The 15,553-nt window shown below is 53.0% G+C and overlaps 7 protein-coding genes across 7 annotated transcripts; 3 read left to right on the plus strand and 4 right to left on the minus strand.

Moving 5' to 3' along the window:
• Positions 1-927: 927 nt before the first annotated feature.
• Positions 928-2,472, minus strand: Z517_06427 (uncharacterized protein; the record flags this gene model as incomplete). The annotated part of the gene is made up of 3 exons (XM_013428166.1): positions 928-1,597; positions 1,705-2,143; positions 2,202-2,472. 3 exons carry the CDS (start codon positions 2,470-2,472, stop codon positions 928-930), a joined length of 1,380 nt encoding a protein of 459 aa, XP_013283620.1.
• A 1,734-nt stretch (positions 2,473-4,206) lies between these two features.
• On the plus strand, positions 4,207-4,989 carry Z517_06428 (uncharacterized protein; the record flags this gene model as incomplete). Its single annotated transcript, XM_013428167.1, has 3 exons — positions 4,207-4,473; positions 4,525-4,733; positions 4,806-4,989. 3 exons carry the CDS (start codon positions 4,207-4,209, stop codon positions 4,987-4,989), a joined length of 660 nt encoding a protein of 219 aa, XP_013283621.1.
• A 2,148-nt stretch (positions 4,990-7,137) lies between these two features.
• On the plus strand, positions 7,138-7,551 carry Z517_06429 (uncharacterized protein; the record flags this gene model as incomplete). Its single annotated transcript, XM_013428168.1, has 1 exon — positions 7,138-7,551. One exon carries the CDS (start codon positions 7,138-7,140, stop codon positions 7,549-7,551), a length of 414 nt encoding a protein of 137 aa, XP_013283622.1.
• A 1,729-nt stretch (positions 7,552-9,280) lies between these two features.
• Z517_06430 (uncharacterized protein) lies at positions 9,281-12,129 on the minus strand (the record flags this gene model as incomplete). Its single annotated transcript, XM_013428169.1, has 3 exons — positions 9,281-11,002; positions 11,080-11,463; positions 11,527-12,129. The coding sequence occupies 3 exons, from the start codon at positions 12,127-12,129 to the stop codon at positions 9,281-9,283; spliced, it is 2,709 nt and encodes a 902-aa protein (XP_013283623.1).
• Positions 12,130-12,534: 405 nt separating this feature from the next.
• Positions 12,535-13,451, plus strand: Z517_06431 (uncharacterized protein; the record flags this gene model as incomplete). The annotated part of the gene is made up of 2 exons (XM_013428170.1): positions 12,535-12,576; positions 12,633-13,451. The coding sequence occupies 2 exons, from the start codon at positions 12,535-12,537 to the stop codon at positions 13,449-13,451; spliced, it is 861 nt and encodes a 286-aa protein (XP_013283624.1).
• A 256-nt stretch (positions 13,452-13,707) lies between these two features.
• Z517_06432 (uncharacterized protein) lies at positions 13,708-14,421 on the minus strand (the record flags this gene model as incomplete). Its single annotated transcript, XM_013428171.1, has 1 exon — positions 13,708-14,421. The coding sequence occupies one exon, from the start codon at positions 14,419-14,421 to the stop codon at positions 13,708-13,710; it is 714 nt and encodes a 237-aa protein (XP_013283625.1).
• Positions 14,422-14,774: 353 nt separating this feature from the next.
• Z517_06433 (uncharacterized protein) lies at positions 14,775-15,440 on the minus strand (the record flags this gene model as incomplete). Its single annotated transcript, XM_013428172.1, has 1 exon — positions 14,775-15,440. One exon carries the CDS (start codon positions 15,438-15,440, stop codon positions 14,775-14,777), a length of 666 nt encoding a protein of 221 aa, XP_013283626.1.
• Positions 15,441-15,553: the final 113 nt, after the last annotated feature.

Below are 15,553 nucleotides of genomic sequence, written 5' to 3' on the forward strand. Positions count from 1 at the left end.
GATGACAGACAAACATCCGCAAAGTGGAGAACAAGAAACAAGATCAAATCTCCTTTCTTCTGGCAAATGTATGTACATACGAGTTCGAGCGCGAGGTGCGGATACGAGTACCTACAGAGTCGCATCGGTTTCTGGAGGCTTCTGTAGCTGTAGGTACATACGAGTACGAGTACGAGTCGTTGTATGTACTGTTCGAGGGACATCTGGTGGGGTTTCCTCGGAGTGGTCGTTTGCATACCTCCTGTCCTGTCCTGTACTGTAGTCTCGGAGGTGACGAGGAAGCTGATGGAGAGGGAGTACTGATACCTCGAGGCGGGGTGGTCACGATCGCCTCTACGAGTCCTCGGTACTCATACTCCAGGACTTACTTCGATGTACCCTGTACTGTAGCCTTTTTCGTTGCTCGACCTCCCAAAAAGGTAAAGGGGTCTGTCATCCTGGGACCCCAAAGAGTAGGTAAGCAAGCAAGGCATGTCATCATTGAAACGGCCTTTCCCGCACACGGCCCTTTTCTTTTTGGAGAATACCTCTTGCACGGATCTTACAGGATGGAAGAAGCTCGACAAGAAGGTACGCGAGCAAATAGCGAGTACTTGTCTGCAGAATAACCCCTCCAAAAGGCCATCTGACAGCATAAAAACACCAGGTTTGATGGCTCGCTTGTTGCCATCAATCTGGCGATGGGCTGACACGCTCGCTCAAAATGGCCCGACTATCAATGACTTGCGAAGTCGTGCTCATACACATGAAAGACATGACGCTGCGTATATGGTTCCGTTACTCGTTACTGCCTGCTCTTCCTCCTGTCGTCATCCATTTCTTTTCCCCCGCGATGCGAGGAATGCTGCCTGGCGATGCAGTGTTTCTGTTGATGACCCCATGAAGACGCAGAAGGAAGTTGAGGGCAGTCCAAATCAGTGATCCCCACTATCCAAGCAGCTCCTTGGTGATGACGGCTTCCATCTCCGCAGGCGTCCACCAGTCGCTGTCCGACGACACGGCCGACTCGACAAACGCAAGCAGGCTCTCCCGGATCATCTCCCTCGTGGCGTCCGACAAGCGCACCTCGACGCTCAACAGGCGCGACAACAAGGCCATCTGGTCCTGGTCCGACCACCCTTTCATGTCCGGCGACATGCCGATCGCGTACAGCAGGTACGACGGCCCGCTGTCGAGCTCGACGTCGCACCGGTCGAACTTGCGCCGGATCGCCCAGTACTGGTAGGTCAATTCCTCGGTGGACGCGCCTTGGAGGTCGAAGAGCACAATGTGCAGCATCAGGATCGGCATGATTGGCCGCACGATGTTGGGCACGTTCGCCGACAGCGTCCGGTAGGCCGGCGTGTCGGGCAGGAACAGACTCAGAGGGTGCAGCTCGCCCGGCGGGTGGCGTCTTCTGTAGACGGCCATGGTGTGGAAGTTTTGGTACGCGCCGATGAATTCGAGGGCACAGAACCGATCCCACTGAGCTTCAGTGAGGCCTGCCCCTACGACGGGTATGTTCTGTTGTTCCGTCTCGTCCAGGAGAGAGGATTTCAAGTGGACCGAAAATTGGGTCTTCATGGCAGAGATCTGTCCATTCGACAGCATGTCTTCCCTGTTTACCAGTCAGCGTGTCTTGATCCTGAGACCCGGTTCGGCTGGGCATCTAAGAGTCCGGCTTGGGGTCCTGATGGCGAAAAGCACTGCACCCTTTTGGCTTACCATGTCATCTCCCACACCAGTGCAGGCGAGTAATGCGCAACGTCCCAGCCGTGTCGACGGTCCAGCGCCGCACGGAGACCCCGGCAATGCAGATAGAAAGAGTTGCGCGCTTGCTCTTTCGTCGCGTCGGAGCTTTCTCGAATGACGGATTCGGTGGCGCAGATGCAGGCCATGGCCTGGAGGAGGCCATCGCTCGGACTGGCCGCCTCAGCCTCCAGCCTCGTGCGGAAGTTTTGTAGTGTTTTCAGATAGCATTTTTCCGCAAAGATCCTCTCCTCTCTTGTCGGCGTCTCGATCAACGCGCGGCTCATCGCCGCAAAATGGACGGCGACGGCCAACATGAGAGGATTTCCCTGCATCACGGGCCAATGCATGTCGCGGGGCGGAAACCACGTCTTCTGACGCCGTCTCCCCAGGTGAGGAATGCAGTCTCCCACGACTGTGAACTCCCGTCAGCTTTTTCCAAGAACGAAGCAACCGGATTTCCCTCATCGTACAGTGCGAGACCATGATGCCTTCAGTCCGGTCCAAATCGGCTGCCAATGTCTTGAAGGGATCGAAATGGCCCTGCAGAAGATTCTGTGCGTCTGCCAATGGGACCAACTGTTGTTCTGTCGACACCACAATGGCCGTTTCTTCGGGTTTGCCATTCTTTGCCCGCTTCTGGCGCTGCTGCCCTGCCTTCCGGTTGCGCAGAACAAACGAGCGGATTTGGCCCGAATAGTGCGAACCCTGCCCGGGCAAAAATACAAAGTGGGCGTCGCTCATGGCTTGTCTGTCCACCCGATTCTCTTGGAGGGGTGATGCCCCTGGAAAGTGGCAGCCACTCGAGAAAATCGGTATAGAGTGATGAATGTAGAAGAAAGTCACCCGAGCTTATGAAGCAACCCTTCTCGTCGAGCAACGACCAACCCGGTCTTCCTGTTGTTGGAGAGCCTTGGTCGAATATACTGACACGACAGCAGTATGTAAACCCCGCTTTCTGTAGTCGATCTGGGGGGGGGGGGGAAGGGGCGGGTGCCCGGGGATCCACAGGCAGAGGGAGCGGCGGGAGTCAGATCCCAGTCAGCAGAGCGAGAGTCGCGCCTAAACAAAGAAAAGGGCAGACAAGTCGATTCTGATTCAGTCATCAACCCCTTTAGCAGGGTGAATAGCGTGCTGTTGTTCTAGAATGCTTCGGTCGACGCGAAAGACGTATGATCTTCAGGCCTGCCTTGTGCTTGACTTTGCAGTCTTGCACCCAAGCAGCAAAGTATCCAAGGGCTCAATAATGGGCCAAATCGTAAGAGACGAGTGAGCTTTCGTCCACCGATCCTGACCTGCGATCGGCGCTGGTAGGGAGATGCTCTTGCTCGAGGAGAGTCGAAGGATTTTGGAGCCTTGCTGGAACGAGTAGCATCATCAGCTCTTCGAGTTAGACGGTGCGCTGCGTATGTGCCTTTGTCAGCTTCAGTCGACCGCCTCTTTCCCTCTCACGGCATGGTCGAAGGAGTAGCAGGGGAAGAGCACGCCAATGGCCAGTAAGACACGTCAGCAACCAGCGTTGGACGGATGTGTCGAATCCTGTTCTTCTCCATGTTTCCCGTCCGCAGCCAGCTTCGCTTGAGAGCCCGTCTCGTTTCGGTTCGCTACGTTGAAGTTCTCGACATCGATCCTGGTTTCGCGAGTGCAACAGAAAATGCCAACATGTAACAGACTTGGGGCAAGGACCGCAAATACTGGCATCATCGTCGAGCACCCTATGTTCCAGTTCGAGTTGTGACTATGGGTGTCCTCACATCCAGCTGAGAGTCAAGTTGTGCATGACTGGACCTGTCGAGATTATATAACTTTTTCGTTTCCAAAGAAGTCGTCGTCGTGGTCGGAGATGATATGGTTGATCGCAAAGCCAAGACCTGAAGATGTCCATGTGACGATCCGTAGCGAAACAAAGGGACGATCGGGGTCTCGGGCAGGTGGGCCAGATATCGTCGTCATAGAAGCCGAGGAGGTATTCATCGTCGTGAGCGGTAAAGGGCACCCGGGGGGAGTGGCAGGGACATTGTCACCACCCTCAATGCATCCGCTTACGTTAGGAAGGACGGTGTGTTTCCCCCGGATGACGGGCTGCTCAGGGCGCATGGAGGACCATCTCTGGAGATCTGGGATTCGGGTCCTAATATAATATCCTGGGTCGCTTGTGCCAGAGCCTACGGAGCCGTGGTTCCTGGCTCGGGGCCAATACGAGGTCATCAGGGCGTTTGTCCAACTTCCTATTCGGGGCAATCCTTTTGATGCCACTATTCCACATCGAGGCAATCCTTTTCGTCTCTACAAACATTGACTACTATTGTAAACCAATTTTACGATGATCGGGCTGTCCACACAGTGATTATACATTTGAGCGGCAGTGTTGCTGACAAGGAAAACGGAGCAAAAAGAGATATAGACCCAAGATGTTGGACCGAGATGGATTGTCCATCAAAGGAAAATCCTCTTCTTTTGCCACCGCTACCAACCGCCATGTCGTCAACAACATCACAGAAACAGCTGCGTCTAATGTGTCCTTCGACCGTGTCCTATAATCAACCCCACTACAATGGAAGGCTCTATCAGCAAGGTTCCACGAGCCCAGTGGTGTGGACTGGGCATGCTTCGAATCACGCCACATCGTCTCCGTCAACAAGCACACCAAGCACGACTTGGTCGAAAAGTCCTCCCCTTGGCGACATGCATGCTTACAGAGAAGAGCAACTCTTTTGGGACGACGACTCAATGCCCGAATACCTGGTACGAATGACTCCCAAGCCAGCAAGTTCGTGGCTAATTGTATGCATCTAGGACATGACGACCTCCACATCTCACGGCAATCAAGTTTCGAGTCCCAGCGGGTGTGACTCTACAGCCTGGAGCACCACATACGGCTCAACAGCTTCGTACAGCCAACCGAACCAGAGTCCTCCAGTGGAGTTTGACGTGTCTTCCCTATATGGCGCGAAATCACGATCCCAGGAAGCCATCGAGAAGCGCAAGTCACAGAATCGGAAAGCGTGAGTCGAACTGCCCAACTCGGCTGTCGTTAGAAGGCCAACCTCTTCAGAATTGTGCTGACCCGTGTCCAGACAAAGAGCTTACCGTGCTCGCCGCGAAGCACAAGTCAAAAAGCTGATTGATGATCTCAACGCCCTGTTACAGCGCTGCGACCAGGACAGGATGGAACAGGAGCGTCTGCGCAGATGCCTCGCCAAACTCCAGCAAGAAAACGAGGAGCTGAAACGACTGCTGAGGAGCGGGTATGTTAATTGATTTTCGATATTGGGCTTGGTTGGGTGGTGGCATCTTAGTTGTGCGTTGGATCATGGAGTCTTGTATAAGGCTCAAAAACGGGCGAGGGTGTAGGACAACGGGAGAACGGGGAGAATGGTGTCGGAGTCGAATTACCCTTGTAATCTAGCATTTGCGTTTGAACATGTAAGGCTATGCGGAACAAGCATCCTGTCATTAGGACTGGACATCGTAAACGAACTCTAGCGTCGCACGGCCGCTGCATGAAAGTGTTTCATGGAAGACCACTAACGGACTTCACATAAGGAATGCAAATACAAGCGAGCTGCACACCATCCTGCAAGGGGCCGGAAAGCTCACGGATCCACTCCAGTGGGAGGCCGGATGGGAGGTGATGACGCCGAAGTCTGTCCTTCTCCCGAATCGATAGAGAGCTTGCAGATGTCTTGCAACTAGATTTCTGGGTCTAAAATGACCTGCAGGATGTAATAATGGAATGGCGAGGGCAAGGGGGATACAGGCAAGCGCGATGCGCGCCGTCTTCGGGAACTTATCCGTTGTCTCCACACGTTCGAGTTCGAGGATTGCCAGCCCCTATACCGAAGAGAGGTGCATTTCTCGTAAGCTTGAGATTTGGGCATCAACAGAAGAAGGCTGCATCGCCATGGGTTGTGTTGATAGCTCCATCGACAAGGCGTATCCAATGTGAGCTGGGGGACCAGTATTGGCTCCCTGGCCGATTCAGCGAGGACCCACAAAGACCAAAGCAATGGCACGCTGCAAATCATGCGTAGTCCAGCGATCTGGGGCGGGTCGTCTCTGTTTGTACCATGCATCTGTGGTGTAAGTCAGTGCACCAATGCAGCGGGTGCTCATGTCAGATGGCAGATCTTGACCAACAGCTGGCGCGAGTGGGTAGACTGGTCCGACCACGTTCTCGCTAAGCTCAGACCACAGCGGCGCGGATTCGGAGATGGCGCCATCTCGGAGCAGAAGGAGGATATGTCCATCCAGGATTGGCTGTTGGCCGTTATCAACACAGGCCTGTCTGTGTTTGTAGGCCTTTGAATCTGCTCACGCGTAGAAGACCTCCCAGCTCGCCGCTCACTAGAGTCGAATTACTGTGCAGGAAGACGCTTGTAAATCCTTGCGATGCCTCCCAGTTGTCTGGAGAAAGGCGATTTGACCACGTCACTGGATCACTGGTGGCAATGTCTCGTGTAGTCAGTGATATGGGATGGGCCAATCCTCCAGAATGGCTGTCCACAGCGAAGAGCCATAGAGCCAAGATATTTCCCGCCGCTCCTCCAAAAAGCTGGTTATATGGCCTTTTTGTTGACACGAAGTCTTCAAGTCAGGGAACCTGTCGTTGTCAGACTTTTTTGAGGCATTCTTCACTCATGCATGGTTGTTGATGGCACGTTCAAAGTCACCTTTCAACTCACTTTCGACTCGACCTGTGCCACGGACGTGGCTTCTGCTGATGGTCCAAGATGGGTTTCAAGTATCTGGAGACTGAGGTGCTGCTTGTTCTGTTGTTACTTGTACCTGTACTCGGTAGATGGCGCTGATCAAGCCAATCAGACGGTGCCACTGATGCTAAAGACGGCAGGTCACGTGCTAACCCAGCACAAGAATGCCAAGCCTTGAGTGTCGGTATACTTACTGTATTCTCATGTAGCTGCCAAAGCTCTTGTACTAAAATGCCACCACCTAGCCACTAGTACCGCTCCTCACCTCGTGTTCTATACCATATTGACACCTCGTGCACCTCGTACTCGGGACTTTATCCAAAAAGGAGAATTGCTCCCTGCTCAGTGCTCACACCCAGTCGTCATTGCTATACCTAGTATCGCTAAGGCTCAAACTTGTGGTAGCTGACGCATCGGACTCTGACGCGAGATTTCCCGGTTTTACAACTTTTAACATTCACAACCAGCAAGCGTACATAACGAGAGAGGACTTTTTATCTTGAAACGCCATCGATTAACCATCATCCGCACCTGGTAATCAGTCTCCTCACCACTGCTGTACCTACAGAGTCAAGTTTCTCCCCCTTGAAAAGCCCCAGTTTGAAATATCCACAACTAAAACCACAACGACAACGACCACCACAAAACCCAGACTTCCCTAGACGCCAACACACTTTCAACGAGGACATTGAAAACCATGCCCATCTCACAGTCTCCTTACCTGCCCAGAATCATAGGCGGCTTCGGCGTCATGGCCGTCGGACTGGGGATCAACGCGTTGTTCAACCCGCGCGGGGCGATTGCGCTGTTCCAGTTCCCGCACCCGGGGGCGCGGGCCAGCACGATCGAAGAGACACCCGAGGGCCACCTGGTCGAGAGCGTCATGATGCTCGAGGGCGCGCGCACCGTCGCGTTGGGCACCTCGCTGATCGCGACATCGTACTTTGGCAGCCGCAAGGCCCTGGCCGTCATGGTGTGGACCAGCACGCTTGTCGCTGTGACGGACGGCTTCATCAGTCGTCGGCAGATCGGTGGCGGGGAGTGGAATCACTGGATGTTTGTGCCCGTCGGGGCCGTCATTGGGGGTTTGTTGAGTGGGTTTGCCGATTAGCTGGGCTGGGATGGATCGTGCTGCACTGTACTAGCCCGGGTGGCTGGCTCGTCTGCCTCCATGGCTCCGTATCTATGCAACAAACAGCTGTTCGAGGAGAGGAGAGTGTCTATGCCTTTCCGATCGGAAGGGGCTTTTTTTCAAATAGATGATCTGGGGTTTCTGACGACAGCTGATCTCCACTCTTGACTCTTACCAATCAAGAAAACTTCTTGACATCTTGTAGACCCGGTATAATAGATGGAAGATAATTGCTACTCTTGTTATCGCCCACATCTACTTTGTCGCTACGTATGGACCCTGCTTGAATCAAGGCGATTGGAAGGCTGGTGGTGCCGGAAACTTGGTAAATCAATGGATACGTACGAATTACACCTTATATAGGCGCTCTCTAAGAAGTAAACCCCGTACTTCGGAAATCTACTTTCGGTGTCCGAACCAGATACAACCTTTCTGCGGAATGAAGTGGTTGGAACCCTCCCTGCGAATTACCTCTGGGTGTAGTCCTAACTCACCAACACGCCGTGATCCCTGCTCCTCGATCGGCACCGCGGCTGGGCGGGTTTCAAGCCTCTCTCAAGGCTTGATAAAATTTACTTGTCAGAGATGCTTCCTAATCTCCAAAGAATAGACTGTGAGGCGTAGACCCTTCAGGTACCCCTCAAGACGCCAGCGAAGCGATTAACTACGCGTTTTTAATTAGGGTTGTTCACAGATGGATTCCATGTCACAGAACGATGAAATGAGGCTGTTGATGATCAATTTAATGTTATTGTTAATGGAAAGTTGAGTTAGTTAAAGAGTGGCGGCGGCGACGAGGCGGAATGGAAAGTGAAATCGTTAGAATTAGGATCGGAATAACTAAGATCCATGAAAGTCACGTTATCTGTATTCTCGTTAGCCAATCGATAAGCGCCGATAAAGTCAACCAATAAGAAGCGTGGCTGTTCGTTCAGTTTTGCCGGTAATACCAGCTCTGCTAAAGCTTCGCTGGATAACTTCGGAACTCCACTTCGGATCTCTTCCCCCGTAGGATCTGAGAGCTGTACAGTTTGACAGCGTAGGTACGAAGCTGGAAGAGTAGCTTCTGATCGACCCGGAGTCCACCCACTCGTGGGTTCTTGATCTGCTTCTCCACGGTGGTCCAGTCCAGACCACAACTCGCGCTGCTGTTCTCTGTACCGAGGCGCGCACCATAAGTATTGTTAATGCTAGTAAGAGAAGACAACGGCCTCCCGGAGACATCGGAGCACAATACTTAATGCCTATAGCGCCCAGCGAGACTGGAAATATCGGTTAGGCGGCCGCCTATTAGATCTGACTTATAGCTAAGAGATAGGCAAGGGTGCCTACAAGCTCAGAAAACCTCCCTTTCATAGTAAGTAACATTGGTCATTTGAAGTAGCGTAAACAGTGCTTTTGGTGCGCGCCCCTCGTATACTAACTGCAGGTAGTGAGTGCCAAGATGAAGCTCGCCCACTTTGTTGTGTTCGACAAGAGATGTCTTGGCTGCTTGGCCAACAAACAATAACAACAACAACAAGAACCAACATCAGCTTGGCTCTGAGGTGACGCGCGCCGGTGGGCAGGCAATCAGCGAGGAAAGCAATAGCACAGGACCACCCGGGAAGTCTTAGTCTTGGTCTTGGTTTTGATAGTGTAGCACAAGCAACTTCGCACACCTGGAGAAAGCTGTGTCTAGGGCCATCATTCATGTAGCGCAGCGCAGCTAGGGATCTCGAGGGATTTCTGTCCATTGAGTGTTGGCGGCGGCGGGCCTGGCTTCCCTCTCCATCCCCTTGGCCGATTCGACCCAGGCATACCAGTTCACTTCACCACCCAGGTCCATGTTCGCGTCGAGGGAGTCCACGTCCCAGTTGGAGAAGACGTCGACAGACGGGTCAGCGTCCGCCCAGAGCCAGGCGTGGAAGCCAGGGCCCATGGTGCGGCCGTCCGTCCAGTCTTCCGCCCCTGTCGGAAAGGCGTTGTACGGTCGACCCGGAGTCTGGTCCGAGGTAGATGCCCCGGGTACGTTCGTTGTGGTTGACGATTCAGGTCCTCTGTCATCGACGGTGTTGAAGTTCCTATCAGCCTGTGCTCCAGATCCGAGATAGGTCGTTTCATTAGAGGTGTTGAAATCGGAAACCTCCGAGGTACCCGAAGGCATCAATCCGGCAGGCAAGGGGTTTTTGTAAGTTTTAATTGCTCCTGATCCGACGTGGCTGGTGTTAGAGTGTCTGGGGAAGGGTCTGCGCTCAGGAGCCTCCGCTGGAAAATCGACAAGTTGGCGCCATCGCTCACGGAAGGCGTCGACACTGGATCCCGCAGGGAATGGTCCAGAACTTGTAGGGACCGGAGTCTTGCGGTCTTCCAGTTCCAGCAATACAGCGGCCTGCGGATCGGCTCGCAGTCTGTGGAGCTCAGAGTCGCGATGCTTGCGGGCTTTATTCATCAGCTTTCGGAGCGGAATCCAAATGCGGAGGTTCTCGTCTGTCAGGGCCTGAGCCGGAATCAGCCATTCGCTGTGAAGCGCGATCCAAGCCCTCTCGACGGTGGACGACCAAGGCCGTCGGGAGGTCTCAAGTAGAAGGTAGACAATGGCATGCCAATGGGTGTGGCTTTGGTACAGCCAGCGCCAGTTGCGACATGCTGGTTCGGCGTTGAGCGCATGATTGTATTCTGCAACCTCAATTGCCGAGACCAGTAACTTGGTTCTCAAGACTTCGTCAGCAGTGGTGGTCTCGCTGGAGGTGGAAAAGAGCGCTGGGAGAAAGGCAATGAGGGTCATCTTGGCCATGACCATGCGCGCGACGGTGACGGCGACCCAGTAGGCAATATTCCCTATTTCAGATGTGTGCTGGAAGTACTCCTGTTCGAAATTTTGATAGATCTCGCTCACGAGACGACTCTGGCGCTCTGCATTTGCCACACCTCCCCCAGCAATAGAGGCCACTATTTGCCTCATGAGGTGGACGGCTCCCGCAGACATGCGTGGAAATGACATATCGGTCACGCCATAGCGCTCGGCGGGCATCTCTTTTGTCTCGGGTTGGATATCTGCATTATTGATGTTCAGAGGGATTTTGGTGTCGAAACTGCCGCTCGGTATGCTGAGATCCGTCCCTTGGTCCTCTGATGCTCTCAAATCTAGCCGGCACAGCATCCACCAGATCCGTCGACGCATCTCAATCTCAAAAGGCGACAGGTGACTGAAGTGGAGTCCGTCTCGCTGTAAGCCAAGGTACTGGGCCATTCTGATGACGAGCCCCGTCATCATCCACACATATCTCGGGCTGTCATGTCGTCGCGCGAGGCATAGGAAGAGGCCAAACGCCTGAATCAGCATCAGGTTCGGTACGGTCAGGAACTCGGCTTGGGCTAAACAGTGCTCCGTCCCGAGACGGTACTTGGAAATCAACTCGAATTTGGGAGCGCCAAAGTTTGCCATAACCTGTTCGGGAAATACTTGTCAATACGGCCTAATCATGCCTGACCAATCTCCAATATCCCGGGGAAGAAATGGCTTACATCGTCTTCCTCCATGGAAGCAACCGTCGCATAAGAGATGGAGAATATCAAGGCATCAAGGGATGGTGTCAGGTGAGTCAGGCGTATACCCCCTGGACCAGAGATCGTCTTGGTGAGGATTGGGATGTGGACGATCTGCATGAAGACATTCACATTCCGGGAGAAAGTGTCCAAGATAAACAGCATCTGGGATGGCAAGGGGCGCAGCTCGTGGAGATTAGGAGTCGGGGGAGCCAGATTGTGTCGAAATAAGAATGCATGTCGTTCCGAAGGCGTTCGCTCCGTTTCCTGGGCGGATAGCGCTCCTTCGGGAGATGCATCATCCCATGAACTGTCCGAGTCATATGCTTCTGAGCCGCGAGTGTCTATCTCTAGGTCATCGAGCTGCAGTAACAATCAGTGAGCCTTTAGGTCAGGTGGTGAGGCGAGCATCATGGCAAAGTTTACCTCGTCATCGACCCGGACCCAGAAGGCGGAGCTCACATAGTGGCCACGACTGGCATCCTGGAGCACCAAGCGGCCAGACTGTTTTTGATTCTTGTTGGCATCAGTAGTGGGTAATTGGATCCCTTCATGCCCTAAGCCACGATTCTGGGTTGAGATATCGGGGGAGGTGACTTGAGATAAGTCCCCAGCAGTCGAGCTTGCATGAGTCTGCTCCAATTGAAAGCTGAGTTCCTTGACCAGCAGCTCCAGATTCCGCACCCTCTCCATGACCTTGTCAAGATCTGGATTGGCGTCCTGCGTCGTAGGAGCGTTCAGCACTGGGGCCTTGTTGGTGAGTTGATGGAGGCGACGAGCCCACCTTGGCGGGCGGTCTGTCGCCGGTGTCACACAGGCGATATTGGCGCGACGGCAATTAGAACAAGGTGACTGTTTGTCACAGCGGACCTTGCGATTGCGGCAAACTAGACAACTGCGTAACTTGGGTGTTGGTGTGGATGTTGTCGGCGGAGTCCTGCCGATAGCGGGAAGAGGAAGCCTCGCAGTCTTTTCGGCGATCGACCCCGAGGCTGAAGAGGACCCTACCGCTGATGGTCCCTGCAACATGGCTGCAGTCACGGGGAATTGGATGCTCATATAAATCTGACCGACCGTCGGCGGTCGTGGTGGTCGTGGTGTAGAGCGAGAACGGCAAAAAGGCATAGAGTCGCATTCATCTGGTGTCTTCCCGCCTGAACTAAACCTCATACAGTTACTCGCTGCGTATCACAGTCAATCAACGAATGAAACACAACCCGAGAAGAACGCGAGAACTCACCGAGACTTGCAGCGGATCAACCAGCACGCCGAGTTCCACGTTGTAGCGTCATCGGGACCTGGTTGTGCCTGGAAAAGGACTGATATATCAACCATGGGGTGCCTCCCGGGAATATACGACTCATCAGTCATCAAGCGAGTATACCTTGAAACAGAGCCTTGTTTGATTGTCAGCAACTGGTAATAAAAGTACAAATGGATTCTCAAGTGGATTCCGCGTGCGAAGAGTGCATCAAGGTAAGTTCACCTGGATCCATCCTCGATGAATATCTTTCCACTCACCCTTTGCTCAGGGCACCATCCACACAGGTCAACCTCAGGGCACTGAAGAGGAGATACACGGGCTGAATACCTACGTGGTCGGCAATAGGACCAATCCACAAGCCATCATAGTCATCTACTCGGATGTCTTTGGCCTCCTATTGCCCAACAACAAACTAATTGCCGACGCCTACGCTAAGAGCGGCCAGTGGCTCGTCTATCTACCGGACTTTTTCAAGGGAGACCCAGTGCCGCTCAAGACTGCTGATGTTCTGCTTCCAGTCGATGCGAAAAAGCAGTCGACATTTGCAAAGTATACGGGTCTTCTGGCAAAGGCGCCGGCCTTCATCATGTGGATGACGAGACACAAGGAAGGACCTACCAACCAGACCTTCATGGATTTCATGCAGGCATTGAGGCGCTCAACTCCCCCCACCCAGAAAATCGGCATGGTGGGATTCTGCTGGGGTGGAAAGTATGCAATTCGAGCGGGATTGGAGAGCAACATGATTGAGGTTGACGGCAAAAAGGTGCCGTTAGTAGATGTCGTGGCCGCCATGCATCCTAGTCATGTATCCCTTCCAGGTGATGTCGAGTCTTTGGTCGTACCTGTCAGCATTGGATGGGGAGTGGAGGACCAGGGTGTGAATTTTGAGCAAAAGGCAAAGGTGGAAGAGATCCATGCGAAAGCGAGAGCCGCGGGGAGAAAGCTGCCAGAGGTGGAGCACAGGGTCTATAAGCCGGGCCGACATGGATTTGCTGTGAGAGGAAATCCGGACGACCCAGAGGAGCGGGCATGCTTGGAGAACTCAGAGAAACAAATTCTGGACTGGCTCACCCGCTGGCTTTGAGTTGTGTTCGGAAATTTGGAGTTTGAGCAAAGGTCGAAGACATGAAGGTACGAGGGCTCGTGGTGCGTAGACCAATTGATTGGCTGATAGCGAATATACAAGTGATATTGATCGTGAGAATCACAACTGATCTCAATGCCTCCTAGACATTCATCGTCGTGGCCGATTTCCTCTAGCAAGACCATAAAACAGCACTCCTCTCTTGAATCAACGAGATTTTGACAATCGAAGCAGAAAATCTCTGTGCCAACTCATATTAGGAGTCGTCTCCCAAGAAAAATAGTCGATGAAAAGCAAACATGTCTTCGAAGGTGCAGAGTTCCGGAACCCCCAATTCGAAATGAGTGGGCAACTTAGCACGATATTCTTCTAGGAAGTCGCCAAGCTCCTTCTGTTGCTGGTTATCCAGACAACGTAGAAGATATGCAAGACTTAGGTGCAAGGCATACTCGTCGTGGTCAGGATTGCGTATTTGCAGGAGCTCGGAGAGCCGTTTGCGAAGGTCGCGAATCCTTACTTCGTCGGCGGGAGTCGCGGGGACGGCTGTCAGGGCGATGCCTTCTACCAGCGGATTGTAACCAACAATGGTCAGTTGGAATGGGGTCGAGGTGTCGAACTCAAAGTTCTCGAGCTTCTTCTTGAACAGAGCTGTGCATATGTCCAATGGGGCATTGAGGGGCAAATCCGACGGCCAGGCTCGAGTCTCATCACTGACGCCCTCGAAGACAGTCATGTGCCAGCTTTCCGGAGGTAACATGGTATATAGAGACGCAAATCTGTGGCTCCTGAGTGAGTCATACAGACCTAGCATTGCAGGGTACAGAGGTTGGTCTGGTGAAAGGTGACAGATGATCGTGTTTCCAGGAAACGGCAGAACCTTTCCGTCAGGATCGAACTTCCGGCCTATCGAGCTTGGATATTTGGAATGTGAAAGATCTGGCTTGGGTGCCGGACTGGATGAGTTGGCCATGATGAGAGGTGAGGAGTGAGATCTCTGCGAGTCGAATAGTCGATTCGGTGTACATGCGTAGAGGTAATGGAGGTCAGAAGTTCGGGATTTTGATGAAGTAGCTTGTAGGCACGACTGACCAATCGCGAAACACAATGCGCTGGCTCCTATGAAAAGACGCCGAGGACTCGTCGGTTGACATGCGCATAAGCGAGGCTTCTCTTGACAGGGGCAAGATGAATAAACGTCCATTCCATCATAGGCTGCCTGGTGACAAGAGCACAAGGACTGAAATCATTCGATCAATTTTTAATGCCATCTGTCGATAAATGTCGTTTCTGCACTCGACAGCTTCAGCTCAGGACTCCCGGTTCTCATTGCAGGATCTTCTTCATCTGCCGAATCTCAGCCACATTTGCAATATCTTGTGCCTCAATGAGGGCTGAAGAGTGAAAGACCAGGACATCCGTCACCAATTTCAGCTGCTCAATGTTTGTTGACCTGACGCCTCCACCTGGCACGACGATAACTCGGCCATCTGCTTGTTTCACTAGCTGGGCCAACACATCACAGTTTTCAATGGCACTCGAAATCCCACCAGAGGTCAGAATGGTACGGATGTTGCAGCCAACAACATCTTCGAGCGCCTGAAACAAGTCTGTGGTTTCGTCAAACGCGCGGTGGAATGTGCACGGCAAAGGAGCTGCCAGTTTGACCAGTTCCGAGGTCCTTGCAACGTCGACAGTCCGATCATGGTTGAGAATGCCAAAGACAAAGCCATCTGCGAATGTTTTCAGATTGCCCAGGGCGTCTTTCATTTCTTGAAACTCTTCCGGCGAATAGACAAAATCACCGCCCCGAGGACGAACCATGACATAGATGGGTATCCTGACCTTGTCGCGCAGAGTGACCAGCCAACTTGAGGGCGGCGTGGTCCCTCCAACGTCTGCATTATCACAGAGCTCGATGCGATCGGCTCCGGCTTCGTCTGCTATCACTGCAGAGTCGGGATTGAAACAGGCAATTTCTAGAAGGGCCATGGTGAGGTACCTTGTACGTCGTACATGACTGTTCGATCGGCCATCGAGAATGATAGTGTACGAGGTATTGGTCTGGGAAGGTTTCCCGACAGCCTATGACGTTATCCGTGTTT

The sequence above is a fragment of the Fonsecaea pedrosoi genome (genome assembly GCF_000835455.1).
Source record: "Fonsecaea pedrosoi CBS 271.37 unplaced genomic scaffold supercont1.4, whole genome shotgun sequence".
In the NCBI taxonomy this organism is placed as follows: domain Eukaryota; kingdom Fungi; phylum Ascomycota; class Eurotiomycetes; order Chaetothyriales; family Herpotrichiellaceae; genus Fonsecaea; species Fonsecaea pedrosoi.